The sequence below is a fragment of the Littorina saxatilis genome, linkage group LG7 (genome assembly GCF_037325665.1).
Source record: "Littorina saxatilis isolate snail1 linkage group LG7, US_GU_Lsax_2.0, whole genome shotgun sequence".
Lineage (NCBI taxonomy): Eukaryota > Metazoa > Mollusca > Gastropoda > Littorinimorpha > Littorinidae > Littorina > Littorina saxatilis.
Window position 1 is genome coordinate 20355889 of NC_090251.1, and position 25732 is coordinate 20381620.

The window sequence follows — 25732 nt, forward strand, 5'->3', positions numbered from 1 at the left end:
GTAGCGGAGGAAGTTCAAAGTGTCTCTTTCCTTCCCCCCATAGAGTTCTACAAAGGCCCTTTCCCCTGCTCCTATCAGCTCATCAGTGTGTAACCGAGTGCCGAAACACTACGATCACCTCGGGAGGCGAAGTGCAATCAAACAGGATTGAAAATGTTAGAGCTAATTTCTTAGCCCTATAAAAACTGTTATGCAAACCCGAAGGTTTCCATGAACATACAGACAATCGGAAACCACCAGACCCCATCACAAACAGAATTCTACAATACACCGGTGTTGACTTTTAAAGGCCAACAACTCGGGTGCAGAGTCTGCTGTGAAAGGAGCGGAAGCCTCCCCTGTCACAATCGCCCCCGTTTGAATGAACTTCGTCCCGAAGTTCCGAACCGGGGGACCACTGTCCATCCCAAGTTCGCAGAATGGGAACAGCACGAAAATGTTCAGTGGTCATATTATGCCATTACCTGAACATATCATGTCGAGTCCCATCCCTGCTCGCAAGCACCAGATGTAACCGAGTGCCGAAACACTACGATCACCTCGGGAGGCGAAGTGCAATCAAACAGGATTGAAAATGTTAGGGCTAATTTCTTAGCCTTATAAAAACTGTTATGCAAACCCGAAGGTTTCCATGAACATACAGACTATCGGAAACCACCAGACCCCATCACAAACAGAATTCTACAATACACCGGTGTTGACTTTTAAAGGCCAACAACTCGGGTGCAGAGTCTGCTGTGAAAGGAGCGGTAGCCTCCCCTGTCACAAGTGTCTCTGCAAGGACTGGCGCTGAAGACATGGGCCTGCTGCACGAACACTGTTGACTGGGTCAATTTCGTTAAACACATTGGTTTTCCAATCCCGAATGGACTGCTAATTGTATCGCATCCACCAAAGGCGTGCGCAAACAGGATGTTCTCACAAACTTGAGATCCAAGAACAGTCTGGACTTTTCTGATGTCCCACACTTTTGCAGCTGATTTTGCTGTCGATGATCTCACTGATGTGAAGAAGACGGGGCAGTGATCTGGCGTAAGATGGTACAACAGAAGGATGAGCAGATCGGTGTCCTCGCCAACCAGAATCACGTTTCCCTTCCTTGCCAATTCCAGAGAAGTCTTTACGACGAGCCTATCAGCATCAGCAGTTGTATGGACAGTGTCAAAGCCGTGCTGTGAAAAACGGGAACTAAGGAGGTTGATGAACCTCTGTTTGTTGTTTGGATTCGTCAGGAAGCGCTCCTTTGGTTCGCACGGGACCATGTCACCCTCAAAAGTGATGGCACATGCTGTATTGGCTCTGCTTGTTCTTCACAAATGGACTGCATCTTTGGTGGTAGGTCCGCAGCTGTATCCATCAAAAACAACAGTTCCTTTGCCAAAATGACGAATGAGAAAGTCTGCGTAACTCTGAGTAAGCTGGTTGTATGTTGAACCACGGCACCAGGGCAGAAGGTGCAACAGCAAGCCACCATCGGTGACATATGTTACATCATCAGGAATAACACCATTTTCCTGCTTTGTTGAAGTCCAGATGTAAGTTGCCAGTGCAGCCTTGGTACCTTGTCTTGGCAGACCACCCGAATCAAACAGCGATGCTGGGACACTGCACATCTCAAAGGCAAAGGCGTCCTCAAGACATCCGTTGGTGTTCTTCACAGTTGTCACTAGTCTCTGGAACAACAGCATGGAGTCAACATGTACAAGATCATCGTGCAGATTGGACGACTTGGCTTTCAGAGCCATGGTTACAGCTTGATCCTTCTTTTTAAAGGTGAAATCCACAACATTATTTCCGATCATGCTGCTCAGAATCTTGTTTCCTACGCCTTTTGCTTGTTCTGCATTCACAGTAGCTTCAGCTTCTTTTCCGCTTGAAATGGATCGGAGGGCTGTATCCACAGTGAAAGGGTTCCTATCAAGCAGATATCTCAAGATCAGCTGAATGTCTGTGTGATCTCGCTTCTGCCTTGCCACGCTCAACTCTTTGTGCTGCGTTTGTTGCTCGCTAGAATGGAATGCAACGTCTGTGACAGACTGCATTGCGTCGGGGATTTCTGCACAGGCAGGCATACACAGTAGTAGGTGGGAGATCAATGCCATATGATTGCGCAGCATTCAGTTCAAATTTCCGTACCTCTGAGTAAGAACAGCTAAAGCCAAGGTGGCTGAGGGTATCGATCAGAAACCGTGAACCGAATGATCGGTGCATTTGCACGCCAAGTGCAAACTGCAATGGTGCAATAACAGTGTTTGGCCTACTGAGCTGAATGATTGCTTGTCCTATTGCACTGATATGTTAGGTAACCTTGAAAGAAATACATGTACATATCCACTAACAAATGCACAGATTAATACATAAACGCAACGTAAGTAGGTGAAGCTGAACATGGAAAAAGACGTATTACCTAACAGTCACATGCACGATCCACGTTGTTCTCAATGGACATAATTTCACAAGGCACATAGACAAAGACTGAATCTGCAATCGCCTAATAATCATTATAATGCGAGCAGTGAAATGCGCCAATGGGAAACAAACAAATATATCTATACATAGATGAGACCAATAAACTGCTTACGCCATGCTGATTAAGCTATCGTGTGATGTTATTGAATAGTTTCCTTGGGTAGCTTGTGAAAAACTGTCGCTCCGAAAACTAAAATAAAATGTACGATATTTCGGACTCATCGCATGGTTTTTTCCCGGCCAACTCGATTAGATGTGTGCAGGCACACTGAAATGAATCAACTGCACCTAAAATGAATTTTATAGCAATTACTTCGCACACATCCAAACGCTTCCCAGCCTACAAATTAACATTACAACTCTCTGATACAAAGACATAGGGCATAGTGTACTCTAAACAAGAAGTTGTGCTACCACAGGAACATCCCGATAATTGAGTGGGACAGGATTAAAAAGCTTCCCATGGCTGCAGTGAGGAAGTATATGTTTTTTCTGTCTTTGACCTTAATAGCTTTCACACAGCCAGTATATGAGAGATAATGGTCTTCTTGGTGACCGTTCATGCCCAAGCACGCGGAGCTGGTTGCCAGCAGGACAACGTGTCACTGGAAAATATCATAGACTTCGAAGTGCGAGGACAAGGGAAAATAACCTCATGTGAACCTGTCTGAGTGTGACCATCGTGACGTGACGCCCATATTTTTAACTCTTTTTATCTGTTTGCCTCCTTTTGAAAATTATACATGGAGTAGATATGATGCGTTAGTTTTAACTGTGTGTGTGTGTGTGTATGTGTGTGAGTGTGTGTGTGTCTGTGTGTGTGTGACGGAGTGATTGAGTTTGTCAGTGTTACTGTTTGTCGATTTCTTACATTACCCACTGAAACTGCCTAAAAAACCGTCTTTTACGGCTTCTAAGAGGAATGACGCCTACACCATGCAGCATGCCATAATGTCATTGTTAGACAAGATAAATCAACAAAACGGACTGTTTTGGATGCAGAATACATTTTTCTTTCTACTGACATACAGAACATGTTTTGTTTTAGCAGTTTGATTTTGGGGGGTGTCTGTGTTGTAGGTCGCACTGTATAGACACTACATAATGAAAACTCAATCTGTTTTATGAGTAAGGTAGGGGAATGAATGACCTTTTCGGTCATATACACTCTTCAAAAAAAGTTAAGGATCGGTTGAAAAAACGGATCTAATTATAAAAAAAATTGCCAAAACATTAAACATCGACATAATAATTAAAAGATTGATGTGTTTGAATTAACAAATGAACAATGAGTCTTGACCTAGAATTTTGTTTGGCAGGCAGAGTTATTTCCCTTTGTGGGACTTCTCAAAAGCTTCTGCATTTTGGAAGAAAAAGGGTGTTTTTTATAGCCCCATGAAATTTGCGGAACGCATGCCAGGGCAAAAGGTTGTGATGCACGTGCTACAACAGGGTCCTGGCTATGAACATCGCTCACCAGCTTGTGTTTAAAGGTTGACACGCTGACACAATTATGCACAGTAGCAACATGCCCCCACGAAGAAAACTGAGCGATTTGGATAGAGGAAGGGCAATGGAATGGCTACAAGACGGTGTTGCTGCCAGGCAAGTGGCCCAGAGGCTTGCAGTGGCTCCCTCTGTCATCATCAGACTAAAACAAAGATTCCATGCAACTGGAAGATTGCAGGAGCGACAACGTTCTGGTCGGCCCAGAGTCACTACACAAAGAGAGGATCGCTTCATTCAGAGGCAGGCCATGCAACAAAGAATGGCTACGGCAAACAACATTAGGCAACGCCTACAAGCTACCACCAACACTGTTGTTAGTGGTCAGACGATCCGAAACCGCTTACACAACTTTGGTTTGCGTGCAAGGCGTCCAGTCCGAGGAACAACCCTGACTGCTAATCACCGAGCAGCTCCCCGAGCCTGGTGCACTCAACATGTGAGGTGGCAACGTTAGCAGTGGGCTCAGGTGTTGTTTACAGATGAGTCCCGCTTTTGCTTGGAACCTGCTGATGGTCGCATCCGAGTGTGGAGGCGTCTCGGAGAGCGCTTCGCAGAAGGCGCTGTTCTGGAACGACAGCGTTTTGGCGGAAGCTCTGTGATGGTCTGGGGAGGGATCAGCACACGTCAAAGGACACCTCTGTACCATGTAGTGGGCAACTTGACCGGTGTCCGCTACCAGAATGAGATCCTGATTGTCAGTCTGTCTCTCTGCCTGTTTGTCTTTTTGTGAGTCTGTGTGTCTTTGCCTGTTGTATGTTTGTTACACTACAACACGGCACTACAACACAACCTAACAACACTTCAGCAAAATAACACTACAACACGCCAACACTACAACACTGCAACACCACAACACTACATTACTACAACACTGCCACACACTCTCTGTCTATCTGCCTGTTTGTCAGTCTGTCCGTCCCTCTGTCCGTCTGCCTGTCTGTTTGTCTCTCTGTCTCTTTGCCTGTTTGTAAATCTGTGCGTCTCTCTGCCTGTCCGTCCGTCTGTCTGTCTGCCTAGCCTGGCTATCTGTTTGTCTGTCTGTCTGTTTGTCTGTCTGTCTTTCCGTATGTCTGTCTGCCTGTTTGTCAGTCTGTCCGTGGTTATGTTTTTCTGTCTGTCATTCTGTTTGTTTATATGTCTATTTGTTTTTGTCCGTCTGTCTGTCTGTCTGTCTGCCTGTTAGTCTATTTGAACAGGTTGTTTTGTTTTGTTATCTTGTGTATCTCTTATGTTATATCATCTCTACTGATGCAGGTGTGGGAGCGCATGAGCAGTAAAAAACGAGAGGTTTTTGCGTCTGTTTTGAGGGGTACCATGACAATAAGCGCTGTATATCAGCAACGCCTCATGGATTGCTTCACAACTTTTAGGATCTTAAGTCTACATACGAAATGTACGTCTGCTTAAAATTCGCATCATAACATATATTTGTAGAGATAATAAGTAATCTTCCAGAAAATGTTTTAAAACGTGTCATAGGTTTGAAAGGCTTACATCCAAAAAAATCAAGACTTTGCATGCATACAAACACATGCGTGTTACAAATACTGCCAAAGTTTCATTCAAAGTACAATCACTAGTTTACGTTTACTAGTCATGTAAACACGATCACATTTTTTTTTTAGAGGATTGCAGTGCGACAGCGATCGCGATGTCCATTCATCCGTGACCGCAGCATGTTTTGAGAGTCAATACCCAATATTGACGGACTGTGTGATGATATCTTCTGCTATGGTCTGTTGAGACAGTGATATCAAAATCGAGACCGGAGGTCGAGATTTTGATATCACTGTCGAAACAGACCAAGAGCAGAAGATATCATCACACAGTCAGTCAATGTTAGATATATTGCTAATTCTCTGGACATTTTGTATTTACTGTAAAGAAATGACAAAAGTATTTGTCTCAGTTTTGGCTGTTCCATATCCCTCCCTCTGATTATTATTTCTTTTTGTTCACTCTTTTCTTGTACTTTTCAGTATTTCAAAATGTCTTTTCTTTCAAAAAGTCTTTAGTCATTTGCTCAACTAAATTCTGGGATAATTACATTTTCATATATATTTGTTTGTTTTTAAATTTAGGTGGGTTTTTTTTTTGAAGTGGGGGCAGCAATAAAGAGGTCGTCGATATCAAAACTGATATCGACGGAAATGTCGTCGATATCACTTTTGCACTGAGCTCAGTTTTGCCCAATTGACCAATGGAAATCCACATAACATATGAAATAGCAATATTCAGCGATAACCGCTGTCAATAGCAAACAGCCTGAACGTTCCATTCTTTCTCATGTGTTTACATGGCTAGCAAATGTCCGTCAGTGGTCATACTCGTATGAAACTTTGGCAGTTCTTGTAACAATCATTTGTCTGTATGCATGCAAAGTTGTGAATTTTTGGGATGTAAATTCACTAACCTGTGACGGGTTTAAAAACATTTTCCGGAAGAGTGCATACCATTCAGTGAGTAAAAACCTGTAGTGATCCAAACTTTTACCCAGGGTAAGTCTCGTATGTAGACTTGAGATGTGTGAATGTGTGTGTGTGTGTGTGTGTGTGTGTGTGTGTGTGTGTGTGTGTGTGTGTGTCGTGTGTGTGTGTGTGTGTGTCGTGTGTGTGTATGTGTGTGTGTGTGTGCTTAAACACAAACAAAACCTCCGTTATGATGCGAAATGTCACAGAAAAATGGGGCGATATCGCTTGGGGCGAAATGGATGGCTACCGTGTGTGTGTGTGTGTGTGTGTGTATGTGTGTGTGTATGTGTATGTGTGTGTGATAGTGCGTACGTGTTTGTGTGTGTGTTCAAGTTAAGTGTGTCAGTGTGTGTGTGTGTGTGTGTGTGTGTGTGTGCAACTTTTTGTCAAGTTTTTGACGCTGTTGTTTATTTGACGTGGATGCCTTGGTTATTTTATACAACCGTTTTTTTCTGTGTGTGTATGTATTTGTCTGTCTGTTTGCTTTTTTGTTGGTTGTGTCACACGGTCAGCTTTTTTCCTTAATTAATGACATCAAGGCCTATTTTGCATCATGTTTAGGAATGGATCATTGGCCTACACCATAAAATCAGTGACAGTGTCAGGCTTCAGCGTTCTTGTTGATTGTCATCTTTCGTCGACGCTCCTAATTCATATGATTGCTACTTCGTTACAAAAGGGCAGAATTTACGACTGTTTTGTCGTGTCGATAACCAATACCGACAACTTCTGCGTCTTGTGTTAAACCCCAAACAATGCAGTTGTGTCCCTTGTTGAATGGTTGGCTGCAGCCACGTGACTGCTACAGTGGTGCAGTGTGTCCGTCGCTGAGAGAAGCGAGGCAGGGGCGATTAATACGAGCGAGCAGTGTGAGAGGAGGGTCAGTTTGTGGACACGCCTCACGCCACTCACCGTGCCGTCTGCTTGAGTGTCCCAGTGAGGGGCTGGGTCACTACCTGCCCGACTTCCAATCGCCCTCCCCCTCCACCCCTAAGCGGTCGGGGCCGCGCTGTGCAGCAAAGTGGGATGGTGGTAGGGAGGGAGAGAAAGTGAAAGTGCAGCGTGTCGTCGGCTTGTTACAGTGGTGTAGTTAGTGGTGCTGGCAGTAACGATGCCGCTGTCGTGTGTATGGAGTACTGTTGGTGTGCTACCTGTGTGCTTAGTGTCAGTCTTTCTGTGGATCGCATGGATATCGCCTGTTTCTTCCACGAATAAACTGTACACTATGTACTGGAACTCAACGAATCCCATGTAAGTACATCACCTCTCTGTTTGTGTCTGTGTCTGTCTGTCTGTGTGTCTCTCTCTATCTCTCACTGCGCGTTAGCGGGTCAGTTTAGGTCCGTGAAAGTCACATTATACTATACATTCAGGACCTCACATAGGCACTTCGCTGGGTTGTGTCCGTCGCGGTGCTGCTCACATTGACGCGCACACAGCAATGACGGTGACTGAATAAACATTCGGTCAAACCAACACAGTGAAGTCAAACATATTAAGCTCTGTGTTCACAGCCGAACAAGTGAGATCGATGTCACGTCCCAGGCCACTCGCTGCTTCACATGTGCTTGGCCCTAAGTCAAACGTCAACATACAAAGTTTGAGTAAAAAACAAAACAAACAAAAAACTAACACTGAAACAACAACAAATGACTTGTCCAGATGTGCTGTGGAGAGAGTCAGTGATTGAGGAAGGGTTATAATTGAAGACTATCGCTCAGTAACTCAACTACTTTTGGAGGATCATGAAACACTGTCAGTGAAGACACGGGCTCGGCAGTAAGTGTGCATACAAGTACACGTAGTATAGGGGGATATTGTGTCACAGATCGTTGCCTTGCTCAAGTCTGAGACATTAACGGGCTTGGCGACTGCTTTCTTATGCAGATTTGTCTGTCGTGGCTGTTGTGTTCGTTTGTCAAGCTGTGTCATTATTGGATGAACAGATGACAATAGGTGCGTGTGTGTGAGAGAGAGAGAGAGAGAGAGAGAGAGAGAGAGAGAGAGAGAGAGAGAGAGAGAGAGAGAGAGAGAGAGAGAGAGAGAGAGAGAGAGATTTTAAGTTCAGATTGTGAAAGAAACGACAGTCACCGATTTTAAGGCTTCTTGTGTCTCTTGACTTTGACACCATACTCATTGTGTAGAATTCAGTGGGACATCTGAGAAAATTGCTCCATGCTTGATACAGGAATTTCTTTGTGTATTGCTGAAACTGTCCAGGTAAGAGAGCCTCTTACACAAGGTAATTTGTCCAAAAAAATAGGGTAGGTAGTTATAACTTCTTTTTTCATGTGGAAAAAAAGGGTCGGCAGGATAAATAGGTGAGGTCGGGTTACCGTAAAGACACCATATTTGTTTTTGAGGGGAGGGGGTCCTAATTCAATTCAATTCAATTCCTTTCAATTCCATTCAATTCAACTTTTTTGTCTGAATGCAACAAACAGACATTTTTCTTTTGGCTTGAGATAACATCACATAAAAACACACTCTTCGCCGGGTACCCGGCTTCGCCGGAAAGAAGTAGAGCCGAATGATACCCGGCTTTGCCGGGAAGAAGTAGAGCCGAATACCCGGCAAAGCCGGGTACCCGGCTTTGCCGGGAAGAAGTAGAGGAATACCCGGCTTCGCCAGGATGAAAGAGTTGTGGACCTTCTAAAAATAGTAACGGGAATATCCGGCTTCGCCGGGATGAAAGCGTTGTGGACAGTGACCTTCTAAAAATAGTAACGGGAATATGGATTGACTCCACATGAAGGAAGGGAGATAAACGCAAAACACTGGAGAAGATAAGGAAGAGTTACTGGGAATGGATCTGGGAAGATGAACAGAAAAACCAAAATCGGTTCAGCGGCAGCGCTGAGAGCACGTGTTGAAAATTCTCATCGACCAGGTTGTGTCCGGGGTCTACCTGAATATGCCCACCAAATTTGAAGCAGATCCATCTAGAACTTTGGCCGTGCATCGCGAACACACACACACACACACACACACAGACAGACAGACACAAGTCGTATATATATATATATAGATGGACATAAAAGTACATATCAATACACACATAAGGCCTAAAAAAAAATAGGTGTGGTTACGGTAACCCGACCTACCCTATTTTTAGGGGCCAACCCTATAACTTTTTATTACATTTGTCCAAAAAAAAAAAGAAGAAAAAAACCGAGTGCAGAAAACGCAATGAAAGCGAAAGTGCTCGAGTCGCACACTTATTTCCCTGTCAAGTAGGTTTAATTTGTACACATTAGAAAAAAAGTTTAAAAAAAAAAAGTGATTGCCTACCTTCCTACCTTATTTTTTTGTGGCTATGTTACCTTAACCACACCTATTTTTTGGGGGGCCTAACCAAACCACATATATTCATACCCGCACCCTCACATACATCCTCGTACATACTCTCGTTTATCCTTTATAATCATAAATACATTATAGTCCACTTCATTAAAACTCAAAATAGGGTATAAAAAAGTTTTCTTAAAAATCTAATGATTAGGTAGGAAATGCACCCTACTTTCTGAAAAATATAGTCGATATCGAACAATCTCTCTCTCTCTCTCTCTCTCTCTCTCTCTCTCTCTCTCTCTCTCTCTCTGACATTCACCCTTGTAACTGTCATCTTTATATACTTTATCACAGGCATGGCAAAACTTTATTCATACAGGTTATCACAACAGGATGTCTCAGGATACCAGAGTATTATTCATTGGCAGTTGAATGTGATTTAAAACAGAAATGGCATTGGGCACTAAGGTCTTCTTAAAGGAGTTATTGCGTGCAAATGGAACTTTGTAGCGTCTGCTTGAAGGCAGTTTTACAAACTGTGACAGTTAAAACAAAGCATACACAGGTGCTTAGTATGCACATGAAGCAACTGTTGTGTTGAAATCCCTTCGACCCGTTGGTTTCCAATTAGTCACATCTTAATTGTAGCTAATCAACTACATTTGAATTTTTTTATTTTTTTGTTTGTTGATAGTTGCCAAGCACATCATTGTGGGGCATTTAAATCAATAGCCAACTTGCACAATACCCCGCTTGAATAGTTCTCCGGTGCGAAAGATGAGAAAGGTTCACTTCCCTGCGGTCAAACTCTCACAAGCGCTGGTGTTCTCTGGCTTGTGTTAAAAAAACAAAATAAAAAAACCTCGATCGCCTTTCCTTTGTGCACGGGCCATGCTTGGGTACTTTGAACGAACTTTAGGATTATTCTTGCGGCTAACATTGCCGCAGCCCACTGCTCACAGTAAAAATTCACAATTTTGAAGGCGAAGTGTCCGGACTGGAACGCAACCTCTCACAGAGCTATCCGAACATGCCCGCATTTTGCGGCAGATCTCGCAAGGCCACGCTAGTTAACGCACATATATCGCGCGACTTGGCGGCGCTGACCGATAGGGCAAGTCGCCTATTAACATGCATCTGTCCACACACAATGTATCTTCATTCATCCTTCAACATTTACCACTCAAGAGTCAAGGAAAGCTAGAATATTATGATCTATGAAATAAATGAGAGGCATCTACGGATATATATATTACAAAATCAAGGAAAAGAAAAACCAAACAAAGAATTTCAAGTGGCAGCCCAAATTTTCGACCTGTTGCCAGGCCTTCCTCAGGGGCGTGTAAATATATATAATATATATATCCCATGACCTCCCTTCTTTGTCTCTGTAAATGTACTCTAGGTATATTTCTTGTATTTCCATTGTTCTCTTGTTACATCTATGATGTAACTATTGCACTCTTATAACACATAAAATAGAGGATAAATAAGGGTGCACGAAATACATCATAGCTGGCTCTACTTTCTGTCGTCCTTGACATTCCAAAATGCACATGTACCTATAGACCGGATGTGCAAGGGGTAACCACGCTTTTGCTGCCTTTCAAACCAGAATGTCATGCAATTGTAGCATGCGTTGGAGGTTTCTTTTAGATGGGTAAGGACCTTTAAGATGCGATATCGTCGTATAAATGATGAAATTAACTTTGAAAGTGGGAACTTCGGAAGCAAAGTTGCCAGCTACTCGGTATGCACGAGCTAACTTGAACGCCGAAGTAGTGGCTTCGAGAGTCCTGAGGTCAAGGTCGAGGAAATTGGGGGAATCCCAATTAGTGCGCATGCGTTTGTAAACGGTAGGCTTGGTGACCAGAAGAAACAAATCTCATCGCGAGTTCGTAAATGGGCGAACGTTGATCGCGCTGTAGCTTTTACTATAGTTGTTGTTTTTGACTGGTTGAACGAAATGGTCTGTTCAAAGCTGTGATGATTGTCTTGAAATTGAATGACTGTCTGTAATAATGATTTTGTTGACCAGAATGTTGGGGAGAATAAAACTTTTTTCGTTTATGTGGTAGCAAAGTCGGTTATGTTAAACCTCTTTTTTTTTAATGATTGTGTATCAGTAAAACTGTTTGGTTAGAGCGAAAGTTTTGGGCTACTGGTCAATTTAAAAAGGCAGAACTCAAGTTTTTTTGGGAATCAAGATATAAGGTGTAGTGAAAAGAAGATAAGTTCAGTAACTTTCATATTAATTGGGAAAATGTGTGTCCAAATTTTTACAAAAGATAAATTGTTGTACTTAGGTGTTAGTAAATTATGTTTGTCCTCGTTAATTGTGAACAGGATGTATGTTCATGTAAAGTTGAAAGTCAAGATTGGATTTGTTTATCCTACGCGCGTGTGTGCATGTGTGTTAGACATAGAACAGTTTATTATCTCAATTTCGAGAAACTCGGGTGTGGTGAATCACAACAAACAACATAAAACGTAAGAAAATAAATAAAATATCGAGGCGCAAATAATCAGCTCATAATAGTGTGTGTGTGTGTGTGTGTGTGTGGGGCGGGGGTGCACACACACACACACACACACACACACACACCGTTGAACACACACACGCACGCGCACACAAACAAACGCACAATTATACCCGCACACACGCACGCACAGGCACTCGCACAAATACATACAAACACTTTCACACACACGCACACGCACACACACACACACGGACACACACACACATACACACACACACACACACACCCTTCCCCCCCACACACACATGTGCGCGCGTGCACTGCAAACGAATGAATGAATGAACAGACGCACACCTACACACGCACGCACGCACGCACACACACACACACACACACACACGCACACGCACACTCTCACACAAACACACACGCACACACAGACGCCCATTTACATAGAAACACCCCCTCCTATTGAGGTCTAACGAATGACGTAACACAACGTGCGCGGTCGTCCTTGGCGGTCAAGAAAGACGCGGGTGCCGCCACGATCATTGCGCAGACGACACTTTTAGACCGCCAATATTTTTTGTGCGCATCACGTGCTCCACATAAATCGGCCGGAAACAAGCAATTGGGAAACCTGGATAAGCGGGGATGAAATTTTAAGAGTGGTGGCCAGTGACCCAGAACGAACAAAAGTCAAAGCTGGCAACTCAGGTTTGTATTCAGGGAAATTTACACGAAATGCACGCACGAGATACGACTTTTCTTTCTATTTCTCTCTTTGGGACTTTCATTTGCGTTAGATCGGTTTAATATGAAAAACCGAAGAAAAGCCCTGCTATTTTGCACTGAGAAACTTTGGAAGCAGCGTGTTTACTCCTGGGTTTCGCTGTAGTACAATTACCCTCACTTACTTCCTCGCTTGCTTCAAAAGTAAGCACTTTTTCCGTCCCATGCATGCGAAATTGAGGATGTACTTCCGATGTCGCTCAAAACGTAGGAAGTTGTCGCAAACTACCATCAATTACTTCCTCGCTTTGCTTCGAAGTACGTATAAGCCCTTCTTCCGGCCCATGCATACGAAAGTGAGGCAAGTTCTTCCGATGTCACTCAAAACTTCGGGAGTTTTCGCGAACTTCCCCCATAAGCATACGGGCACAGGCCACTGGCGCTCGTCCCCCCCGCAAACGCTTCTAGTGTCGGTACGTGCGATGACGCCGAACGACAACACCCCTGTCCAATTGTCGCGACATTTCACAGGCCAAGTGTCATTTTACCACCGTGTCATACCACTAGCGCCACATTCCATTTTGTCGCCATGCCGTTTTGCCGTCATCCCATTTCGCCGCCATCCCTATTTCGCGACATTTTGGATTGTGGCAAAAATGGGATTTCCCGTAAACGGAATGTCTCCCTAGTTGAATAACGCAGTATGGTACAGTGGACGCCGCTTAATAAAACCGCGGTTAATAGAGCCAGCCGCTTATAAAAGCCGATTTCAGACGGTCCGGATTTATCACTATATCTTATGTATTAGAAAAAGCCGGTTAATAAACCCAACCCGCCGCTTATTAAAGCCAGTTTTCTCAGAGAAATCACGTAGTTTGTGACTAAAACTCACATTATCTTGTTCTTGTAATCGCTCAAGTCATAGGCCATCATATCCGCTCTTGAAGAGACAATCTGGTGACATGAACGCAAACGTGATCGCCAAAAAGATGACCATGCTTGATGCCATTTATATGCTCTATGGTGCATGGGTGAAGGTGACAGAAAGTACAATTGGAAACTGCTGGGTAAAGGCCAGATTCAGTCTTAATCGTCCTGACAACGCAGAGGAAGAGGACGCTGGTCCTGCCATCACTGGTCCCGATGTCGACATGACTCCTGAGGAATTTGATCAGTGGGTCTCAATAGACGATGATGCGTCTGTTACATAACCGGTGGATGACAGTGAAGAGGCAGCGTTTCACACCATCGTCACTGATTTGCGTGAACGTGCGAATGTGGAAGCCGGGCAATCGGACTTGACAGGTGATGATGAAGATGACGAGGAGGATGAAGAGATGCCACCCCCACCACCTTCAAACCCAGAGATGAGGCAAATAATGACCCGCCTTCGATCTGGTCTGGAAAGTCGTGGTTACCGCATGGAAGAATTTGAACCATTCGCAGACTCAGTGAGAGAACTGATGTGGAAGACGACCAACAAACAAGCACTCATAAAATCGTTCTTCTCTGCCGAGTAATGATTCGTGACGGTGACAGTGAAATTATTGATGTACCGAAGTGATCAAAGTACACGTACATGTACATAATTAAAACAAAAGTTCAACATCCTTCGTGAAGTTTTGTTTAGATTCAAACAAGTGTAAATGAAGAAAGAAAGTGACTGAGTGACGTAAACAAAAGAGAAGATTTTTTTCTTTCGAAAATGACGTATTCCTGGACCGCCGGTTAATAAATCCGCCGCTTATTAAAGCCATTTTTCGTCGGTCCAGAAGTGGCTTTATTAAGCGGCGACCACTGTAGTATAGTGAGGCTTGGCAAGAAGAATAAATCAAAATGGGATGGCGGCCAAATGGGATGTCGCGCTATTGTTATGACACGGTAGTAAAATGACGCTTGGCTTGTGAAATGTCGCGACAATGGGATGGGGGCAAAATGGAATGGCGATGAAACGGTATGGCGGCCAAATGGAATATGGTGTCAAAATGGGATGTCGCGCTATTGTTATGACATGTTAGTAAAATGACGCTTGGCTTGTGAAATGTCGCGAAAATGGGATGGGGCAAAAAATGGGATTGCACTAAAATGGGATGTGGATCTAAAACCACCCCCTCCACTCAGCGTAGAGGCTCTAAACAACAAATATTAATAATAATAAAAGGCATGCATTACTTTGTGGAATGCGATATTTTTACAAATCGCGGTTTTAGGTTCGGCGTGATTTGTAAAACATTGTATTGTATTGTAGTTGGATTGTATACTAGCATTCCCCACTCGGACATGAAGACAGCTATCAAGGAAGAGCTAAATTCCAGACCACAGGGTGATCGGCCACCAACAGTGACTATTGTCAAAGTTGCTGATCACGTACTAACTAACAATGTCTTCACATTAGAGGAAGAAGTGTACGAACAGATTCACGGAACAGCTATGGGGACCATCCTGAACTCAGGTCAAAATGAGTTCGGCTCATTCTCTCCCTGACAGGATGCCTTGAGTTTCCTTGTCTGGCAAGGAAACCGATTTTTTTTATACATATTTAGAGATTTTTGTAATGTATTATTGATATAAGCAGATTCGCGATCGTCGATAATGATTTTTCATGGTGTTTTGTAATTTTTAAATTACAAAGGAATTGATATGCAAGACAGTTTCAAGCGAGCTATTTTTCGCGGCTGTATTTACTGTGCAAACAACTCTAAATATGGCAAAAGTGTCACGTGATAATCAACCGTTTGGTTTCGGCGTTCACTGGAGCAGACGATTTTTTTCTGTAACCAGTTGACAGTGACGAAACCATATAATTATTACGGTCTCCTTCCGGCAGCAGTCCCAAAATTTCGACTTGTTTTGACCTTAGAACGATGTCTTTATCATAACTGTGAAGAACAGAACGGAGATCACTGTCGAAGTCGGCCAATCTGCAATCATTTTCGTCTCGCGAACACTGATCTCAAATTTAGATCAGTGCTCGCGAAAACCATATGGGAGATAACTCTGTATTTTTGTTTTGATAGATTCGCGTAGGACTGTAGCGTCCGGTCAGGGAGAGAATGAGCCGAACTCATTTTGACCTGAGTTCAGGATGCTATGGGGACACCAATGGCACCATCTGTGGCTAACCTGTTCATGGCCGCACTGGAAAGAAAACTATTCCAACAAAGTCCAGTACCTGTTAACTCTGAACTATGGTGAAGATACATTGATGACATCTTTATGCTTTGGACAGGAACAGATGATGACCTAGACACATTCCTAAAACACATCAACTCCCTTCATCCTACCATCAAATTCACTCACCACTCATCGTTAGAAAGAGTCTCCTTTCTAGACATTTCAGTCAGTCTGAAGGATGGATACCTTCAGACTGACCTGTACTCTAAACCTACCGACAGCCATGCCTACCTGTGCCAAAACTCGTGTCACCCAGCTCACGTAAAAAGAAATTTGACATACTCACAATTTCTGAGACTCAGAAGACTCTGCTCAGAAGAGGAGCAATTTCAACAAAGGTGCGATGAGATGGAGAGACAGTTTTTTTGCCAGGGGGTACAGCAAAAAGACTGTTAAAGATGGCAGGAGGAAAGCTACAGCTAAAATCAGAAAGGAGACTCTTTCATATCGCAAAAAAACCTCCCACAAACAGAGTCCCTTTCGTCATCAATCATAACCCACTCAACCCTCCCCTCGGCCAGTGGTTGCATAGTTTACAGGAAAGCTGGATCAGCGAGAGTGAACACATGAAAAACGTTCTGCCTGAAACGCCCATCTGTGGGGAGAGAAACTGTAAGAGCATAGGCAATATCCTAATGCCGACAGTTCTTCCTCCTAAACACGACAACAACCCTGGGTGTTTCAGGTGTGAGCGTAAAAAATGTGTCATCTGTGAAAAACACTTGATTGAGTCCACCACATTTAATTCATGTAAAACAGGTGAAACTTTCACTCTTAGAGAACACTTCTCTTGTGACACCAAAAACATCATCTATCTCATTTCGTGTAAAAAATGCCACAGTGCCCAGTACGTGGGGCAGACTCAAAACAGTCTCAGAGAAAGGTTCTATCTCCACCGCTCACACAGTCATTGGGAAGAACACAGGTACTCTTCTCACAGTGCACTTCAACCAGCCCGACCATTCTCTCGGTGATATGGAGTGCATTGTGATCGAAAGAGTCTTTTGTTCGACCCGGGATGAGAGGTGGAAAAGAGAGTCTTTCTGGATTGCAAAATTAAAAACTTTGGTGCCGAGTGGAATCAAACCAGTAGGCTGTCTGTGAAGAGTTTTTTCTAGATCTAATTCTTACCCCCTCCCCCCACCTCTTCCATTACCTCTAGTGTGCTCCCTGCTTTCAAAATTCCTTGTTGGAATGTAGGCGGTGGAGACACACACAGAGTAAAGGATGATCTCCCTTGCTCATGACGTAATTTCTATGCATTCTCGCTCTTGACGTCATTCTATATATATATATATATATAAATAAATACATAATTGACCACACACATTATATATTATTTTAAAGACACATTTCTGATGTGAGAGGGGGGAGGGGGGGTTGTCCACCGACACAGACTTTGCAAGTCTGTCACCTTTCTTGTTTGCATCCTGATGTACCAGATGGTCACACGCTGTTCTCTCATGTCATAGCGGAGAACCTAATCGTCTTTCTTTCTTTATTTATTTGGTGTTTAACGTCGTTTTCAACCATTCAAGGTTATATCGCGACGGGGAAAGGGGGGAGATGGGATAGGGGAAAGGGGGGAGATGGGATAGAGCCACTTCTTAATTGTTTCTTGTTCACAAAAGCACTAATCAAAAAATTGCTCCAGGGGCTTGCAACGTAGTACAATATATGACCTTACTGGGAGAATGCAAGTTTCCAGTACAAAGGACTTAACATTTCTTACATACTGCTTGACTAAAATCTTTACAAACATTGACTATATTCTATACAAGAAACACTTAACAAGGATAAAAGGAGAAACAGAACCGTTAGTCGCCTCTTACGACATGCTGGGTAGCATCGGGTAAATTCTTTCTCGTCCCAACCAATATGGGACTCCCCCTAACCCGCGGGGGGTCCTAATCGTCTGATTGACAGACCAGCTTTGCATGCCGTAGCGCATATATCTATCACCACCTTTGAGGTAACTATGATTTCTTTGGCTGTTTCTAAATTGTTCTTGTTCTTGTCTCTTCAGTAGGGGAAGGGCCCCTAATATGGACCACTTTTTGTTTATTGCTGATAACTAGCTTGTTTTCTTGCGAAGAAGTTTCATTTTGTGGTTGGTAGTCCTTCTCTCTTAGTTTAACCGTTAGGCCTAATTAGAGTGAAATAGCTTTGATAGACATTCAGCAAAAATTAAATACAGAAAAAAATCACAATTGGTCCATATTAGGAGCCTGGGCGCCCAATATGGACCAGTGAAGCGACCTTCACGAATCACTGTAAAAAGCCCCCTATACTTCAAAATAACATGATACAACTTAGTGTGCAAGTCAGACTAATTCAAATATGCTTTAGATTTAGCTGTATATGAATACAATGAAAAAGAAAGTGGGTCACACAGGGCCCCGATAGCTCGGGGGGGGGGGGGGGGGGGGGGGAGTGAATAAACCACGAAAACTGGTGTGTGGTTTACGCATGCTATAAAGTAAATAGCCATTCAAGTGAACTGTGTCTTTCAATGATGTAAAATGATATTGCAAGTGTGAAAGATGCCATCGTTCCGTAAACCTCATGTGATGCAGAGTGGGGCTTTAAATGCCACTGGATTGTGAGGTATGAATGTACAACACTAAAGTTCAACATTACCGTGCAGCCTATGTTTTCGTAAACTTCGTCTGTCAGTGTGTCATTTAGGACACCCAAGCCAAGTAGTGAAAGTTAACTTAGGTTCCGAGCGGTTTATGACGTCACCAAATAGTCATATTACAGAAGGAAAATTTCACCGGGCGAACTTAAATTGAAACATTTTGGTTCGATTTGATGGACGGAGAGGCCTGACTAGAATAATGAGGTTTGGAACCTAACTAAGACCGAAATAGTCGTAATTACGCAGAATGTATTGTTTTCTGTTGTTCGCAACCGAAAGTCGTAATCGTTCATGGGCACGCAACTCCCATACATCCTTTACCAGAGTGAATGCCCTTTTCTTTTCGTTAGTTGCAGGTCCGTTTGAACGACGTGTCATTGCTGAAATAAAGCGCTTTTTGTCATGATACCACTTAACATTGTCGCAAAAACTCCTGTTTTTGATCGCATGAGCGATCAACACCTGCATCAGTAAGAATAGCATAGCACGCGCAATAGGCAAGCGAGCTTAATAGAACAACATGTTCTGGGTAGATAATTGATGGGACTGTTTCCTCGTATGTAAAAATTGCAACGTTTTGCCTATTGTGATTTTTCGTCGATTTTTAATTGGCCCCGTTTTTGTCCGGTCGATTTTGAGGGTACCTTTATTTGAGCGGCGGTCACGTAATCCCTGTAAAAGAAATCTTTAATCCAAAAATTGGTCCAGATTGTTAAGTAAACGGTCTTTACTGGCATAGAAAGTTTCATTGAAATGACACGGACATTGTTGCTTTTATTTGCGTGCGAAATGTGTCGCAATAAGTGTTTGGCGAAGTTTATTTCTGTTGGTGTTTTTCCCCCGACTGAGTTGTGTTCTGAATGAGCTCTGAATGTGAAGGAAATAAAGTGTGTTACTTTATATCATTGTTTTTGTTGTTTTTCTTTTGCGTTTTGATCTTATGTTACGTTGAACATGTGTGATATTACTCAACTCTCAGATCACACCTCGTGTCCCCCAAATTCTTTCATTGCACCATGAACTGATGATAATAATAATAAGGGTATTTATATGGCGCAAATCCTAAAATAGTTCTAAGCGCCTTACAATCAATATTAAATATAATAATCTTAATTACAACAACAATACACATTAATATAAAAAAAAATGGAAACACAATACAATTCAAAGAAATCGATCGTTATCAACTACAATCACAGATCCTCGCTACACGTAATGATGGGACACCATCACACACACACACACACGCACACACACACACACAACTACAATCACAGATCATCGCTACACGTAATGATGGGACACCATCACACACACACGCACACACACACACACACACACACACACACACACACACACACACACACACACACACACACACACACACACATGTCTATATCTTTCCCATAAACGATAAAACAACCTATTCAGACATTTTCAATTTTCATGGTGGATGGTACACTGCTTTATAGAATGACCCATAAACAAATGAAACGAACATGAACACCGCAGTCATTTACATGTTTATGTGTGGTTATCGCGCTGGAATTGGCAGCAAGTTTCTCATTTAACTTCTTGTTGAGTTTTGTGCGAAAAGAAGATGGGACAGATACCGTGGAGATGAGAAGGCTATTATGTGGCGAAGTGCCATTACAGCTGGCGCAGTCAGGCGTTCACAATGACGTCACACAGTGTCGCTGTCTTGTTTCTTTCAGGCCTGTCAAAAGTGATTCTGTCCGACCTTGGGAGTACTTGTTTTTGGGCGAAACACGATAGTGCAGTATTGCTTAAAGTGATAATGTCTAACAAGAAAATTGTCTCTCATCGCCCCAAGAGCTATACAGTTACGGTTGGGGGTTGTAATTATGTGACCACACACCAGGAGTACCTTAAAGGTACTGAACTTGTCAAATCCAGGTGCACGGAGCCCCTGGGGCTTTTAGTCATACCTCAGGCAGCTATCCGTTAGAAGAACTACCAAGTTTCATTGCCTTGCACCCAAAGAGTCAAGAACTGCGATTTTTTTACGAATTAATTTCGTACTCGGACCCGGCTGGTCTTGGCCTATTTTTGGATCTAAATTTAGATCAGGTAGATCACCACATCATGCACAAAAAGACACGTCACTAGCAAACTATGTCAGACGTCATCATGAGTTTGTGTAAAACAAAATGGAGGCCGGAATCACTCAGTTGAATCGAACTCCGACCAAACACCACGTAATAACTAGGTTAATTTATGCACTCGCGTGAACAAGAAACTGTCGAGCTTCACAGATGTCGTCGTTGGGTAGTTTTGGGTTTGTTTTACTATCATAGGAGGATTTTTGAACTGTAAATGCACTCAGCTGCAACAAAAACGCAAAACGAAGGCTGTGAGCTGCACTGTGCCTTTAAAATAAATGTTTGAGCGCTGATTTACTTAAATTAAAAACGGCTGTGTTTTGAGTAGGAACCCCAGGCTGTAATTCTCATTGTGACGCCTCTTTGCGCAAGTCATAATTGTCGTCCTACCTTTCGCCCCTGAGTATTTCATGCGCTATTCCTGGAGATGCAGATTTGAAATTGAGCCGATAGCTACAGTGTTCGTTTTGGGTGTTAAATACATGACAATAGTCCAGTGATGTACATTTTAGTCGGTCTCCGGTCTCTGACCGATCCAATTTCCCCAGGACCTATAGCTTTAACCCCAGCAGGACACAGGTCCGATTAACCTACAGAAGAAGTGGTCAAGGGTCCGATCGTTTTTGACAATGAAGCGGACATGCGGACTGTTCAATTTTCAAGAGGAAAGCTTGTTTCGGTTTTGCCAAGCGAAAGTAAACACTGCGTGATGAAAGCTGGTTTCGGTTTTGCCAAGCGAAAGTATGCACTGCGTGTGACTAGTTTGTTGAGTGAACGAGGCACCATATGGGATCTGATTCTTTGAATTAATTTATCCTCAAGTTGGATCAAGAAGAAAAAAAAGAAAACCGAACCCATATGGTGCCTCGAGTGCATTCATTGGCTCAGCAATAAATCATTGAGAGAGGATTCAGTGCACAGAACTTGGTGTGCACGGCTCGAAGAAACCGATTGTGTGTCAAAACCCAGGACATGATCCTGAAAGCAAAACTTGAGGGACCCGCAGAACGGTCAGATGCCTACCTGAAAAACATTGTCGACAGATGGGCAGTGAAAAAAACCCGACAATTGTTCAAATAACTTTGAAATGTGATTCAATCCTTTGAGTATCTAGTCATGACAGTCGCGGAAGGTGGAAGAATTCAAACTGAAAAATCTTTTTAAATGCGGTTTTACGAGTCGTGTTTTTGTCCTATTGAAATTGCAATCTCAGGACACTGTGTCCTATTGATTTTCAGTCTTCAGGACAATTGTCCTAAAGGCTGCTAGAAAAATGTACATCACTGCAATACACACGAAGAAGGTCTTAGAATTAGTGTTTGAGCGTTCTTTTGTTCAAATCTGAATGCTGTGTTTGGTGGTCATTTCAGACCGTGATGTTCTCAAACGGACGGTGTGTTTTAGCCCTGTATGGCACTGAATATGCTTGCGTTTGCTAGACTGTAGGTTTGGCTTCCTCAATCCAACGGTCTTAATCTGCTTTTACGAATGGGTATCTATAAGTACTAAATAAAATATGATGGCGAACGGAATCCGCCTCCTGTCACAGACGAGCGGGGCGAAGCAAACTGCTCGTTGATTAAAATTCATTTAATTATTTGGCATAGTTTAAGAGCAGTTTTGAGCAGTTTTGAGCAAATCATTACTTTTTAAGGTCCAAATCGTCAGAAAACTTTCTACAATTGCGCCTTCGGTGTGCTATCTTTAACGCCCTAAATGGTAGAATTTGTCTGTGTAACGCACACGTGGCTTTTCTTTCGCATATTAATCAATATTGGGTCAAGGATTCCTCGCTTGAAGTTTGAAGCGTTGTTTCCTCGAAATGTATAAAACATTAACAAACGTCAGTGTAATAATATAAAATGCCTTTTCTTTCACAAATAAGCAAACAAAAGAACTTCGGCTTTGGAGACCTCCCACGAACACAAGAAGGAAGTTTGAAGCATTGTTCTTTCAATAAGCTCACTAACTCATTAATAAGACATAATTATGTGAAAGGATTCTGAACCCAAAAACAAAAGAGAGCGTTATATAGCTGAAATTCCCGCTTCTTATATGTTTGTCTATCTCGAGTGCGGATATTTGGCGAGCTCAAACTTTGCGCGCGCTTGTCTGAACTTGATGTGTGTGTGTGTGTGCGTGTGTGTGTGTGTGTCTGATCGTTCGTGCAGGTTTGGAACTATAAAAGCGACACTAGAGAGACATAGAGGCGGTGTTGGCTCGGCGATGGTGATGGGTTTGTGCCGTCAGAATTCGGTCACACTAAAAGAATCAAGCGCTGCACAGGGCAAATAAACGATTTCAGTAGAGTCCTATAGTGTTTGTTGCTGTCTTTGGCGTATGGATTTTATGGCTAGTATTTGAACTTCTGCCGAATCCGCATGCGTACGCCCTTTGACAAATATGCGAATCTTGTCCGCCGAATGAAAAAGGCAAACATAGCAGAGTTTTCGTCGTGGACATTTTCGTTCTATTTTTAGCACTATATATGGGATAACTCGACCGCCCATTAAAAAGTTCGTCGTGGAAACCGTTAGCTTATGTAACCCATCTTCGTCCTCGCTCTGTGATCTAAGCAAAGAGGTTGATGTGTTTTTAATATATATTAATTTAATTTTAGTTGTGTCCTTAATTGATCTGTTTTTTAGAAGAGCTGCCTGTCAACTGGAGACTGTTGGTGACTTTGAAGAAGTACCCCATTTCTGCTGTGACAAAGCGAGTTACCACACAGATCGGTTTTGACAGACCCGGTAGCGGTCATGCAGTACTACGTAGTACTTTGACGAGTTTACGTCATGCAAAAACCATCGTTGGGGTAAATGTACTGATTCTATATACAGTTACGCTCTTTGGAATTCGAAAGTTCAAATAAATGTACATTACCATTGTATCAACGAAACTAAAGAAGAAACCTGACCCGTTAATTTGCCTGAAGGTCAATAGCCCAGTGCAGCGATAAGTTCTGTTACCAACACCACCGACCTGCTATAACTCTCTACTGACTGAGGGGACAACTTTGCAGTTCAGTCGGATCGGGTGTCGATCACAAGAGAGCAGTGCTGGCGTTGGGTTTCTGGCTTTTATTCCCGCACTGTATTGATGTCTCACTCGGGCACAGCTATCATGCTCCTTGTAACTGGACTTACAAGTCACTTCGTCTCTATACACCGTCTGTTATGTACATCAATGCTGGTGTTTTTTTTAGCACATTACATTTATTTTGTGTATCCCTTTCTTTTAAAGGGATTATATCAAACAAGAAAACTGTCTCAAATCGCCCCAAAAGCTATACAGTTCAGGTTGGGGTTGTTGTAATTATGTGACCACACACCAGGAATACCATAAAATAAACATTTGAGCGCCGAGTTACTCAAATTGAAAACGGCTGTGTTTAGAGTAGGAATCCCAGACTGTAATCCTCATTGCGACGCACTTTGTGCGACTCCTAGTTTTCGCCCTACCTTTCGACCCTGAGTATTTCATGTCCTAGAGATGCAGATTTGAAATTGAGCTGAGAGCTACAGAGTTCGTTTTTAGAGTTAAAAAGATGACAAAACACATGAGGAAGGTCTTAGAGTTAGTGTTTGAGCATTAGGCTATTTTTCAAATCTAAATACTGTGTTTGGGAGTTATAGTAGACCGTAATATTCACCAACGTACACTGTGTTTATTTCTGTTATCCGAAGCGTTTTAGCACGAAATTCGCGTGCGTTAGCTAGACTGTAGGTTTGACTTCCTCAATCCAACGGTCTAAAGCCTAGGTCCCACTCTCACGAATTTTTTCGCGAACCACAACGAGTTACTACGATGTTTGCCACGAATGATTGCGAAAAATCGGCCGAACAAAAACGAAGTAATACGAACCACAACGACCTCGGCGATTTTCACCACAAATCCCAAATCGTTGTAGTTCGCCGTCAAAATTCGTCACAGTGGGACCTAGGTTTTAATCTGCCGGGTATCTATGAAAACTAAATAAATATTGATGCTCCTGACAGGAGAGCTGGGCGATGCAAACCGCTCGCTGATTAAAATTCCTTTAATTATTTGGCATTGTTTCGGAGCAGTTTTGAGCAAATCATTGCAGGTGTTTCTGAATAACAGTAAAGCGAATGTCCCTTGAACATTTAAAGGTCCAAATCGTCAGAAAACTTTCCAAAACGGCGCCTTCGGTATACTATCTTTAAAGATCTGGTATTATCTGGTATTTCCTTGGATAGTAGCTTGCTTGTGCACATCTGACAGACACACATCTAACAGACACACAGACACAGACACACAGCGCAGACATACAGACAAACACACACAGACACACACAGACACACACACACATACACACACACACACACACACACACACACACTTGGGCCCAGCTCCTATCATTGTTTTAATCAAGAGAGTTTAATTAATTAGCGGTGTTTGGCCGTCCAGCCGGCAAGCCATCCATAGACAAAAGTCTTAAAACACCCCCGTGTGCACACATACGCACGAAAGAGATCCCAAGTTCACAGCAAAAGTCTCAGGGCTTGGAAAACACGAAGACACGCATGCATCATCTCTCGTCTCTCGTCTCTGATTATCATGATCGTATTTCGATACTTTGACGAGACAAATGCTGGTGTGTCGAAAAAGACAGCCACAGCGAGCTTGTTTGAGTCAAAGTATCACACCATATCTTCAGCGTATTACCTGTCCAAATATAGGCCAACTGGTTTAAGAGGACGTTAAACCCAACGTGTAGTCAGTTAGTTAGTCAGCACAATGAGTTATGTAACATGTATCAGTCAGAGCGTTTGAGTCTTCCGATGTAGCCTCACCTCGATGCGATGTTAAACACGC

The 25732-nt window shown here is 42.9% G+C and overlaps 1 protein-coding gene across 1 annotated transcript in view; it reads left to right on the forward strand.

Annotated features, from left to right (window-relative positions):
* Positions 1-7257: 7257 nt before the first annotated feature.
* The window catches only part of LOC138970880 (ephrin-B2-like), a 368014-nt gene continuing 349539 nt past the window's right edge, over positions 7258-25732 (forward strand). The window contains exon 1 of the mRNA XM_070343448.1: positions 7258-7700. Within this exon, the coding sequence (XP_070199549.1) occupies positions 7561-7700 (140 nt within the window). The 5' untranslated portion in view covers positions 7258-7560. The remainder of the gene's footprint in view (positions 7701-25732) is intronic.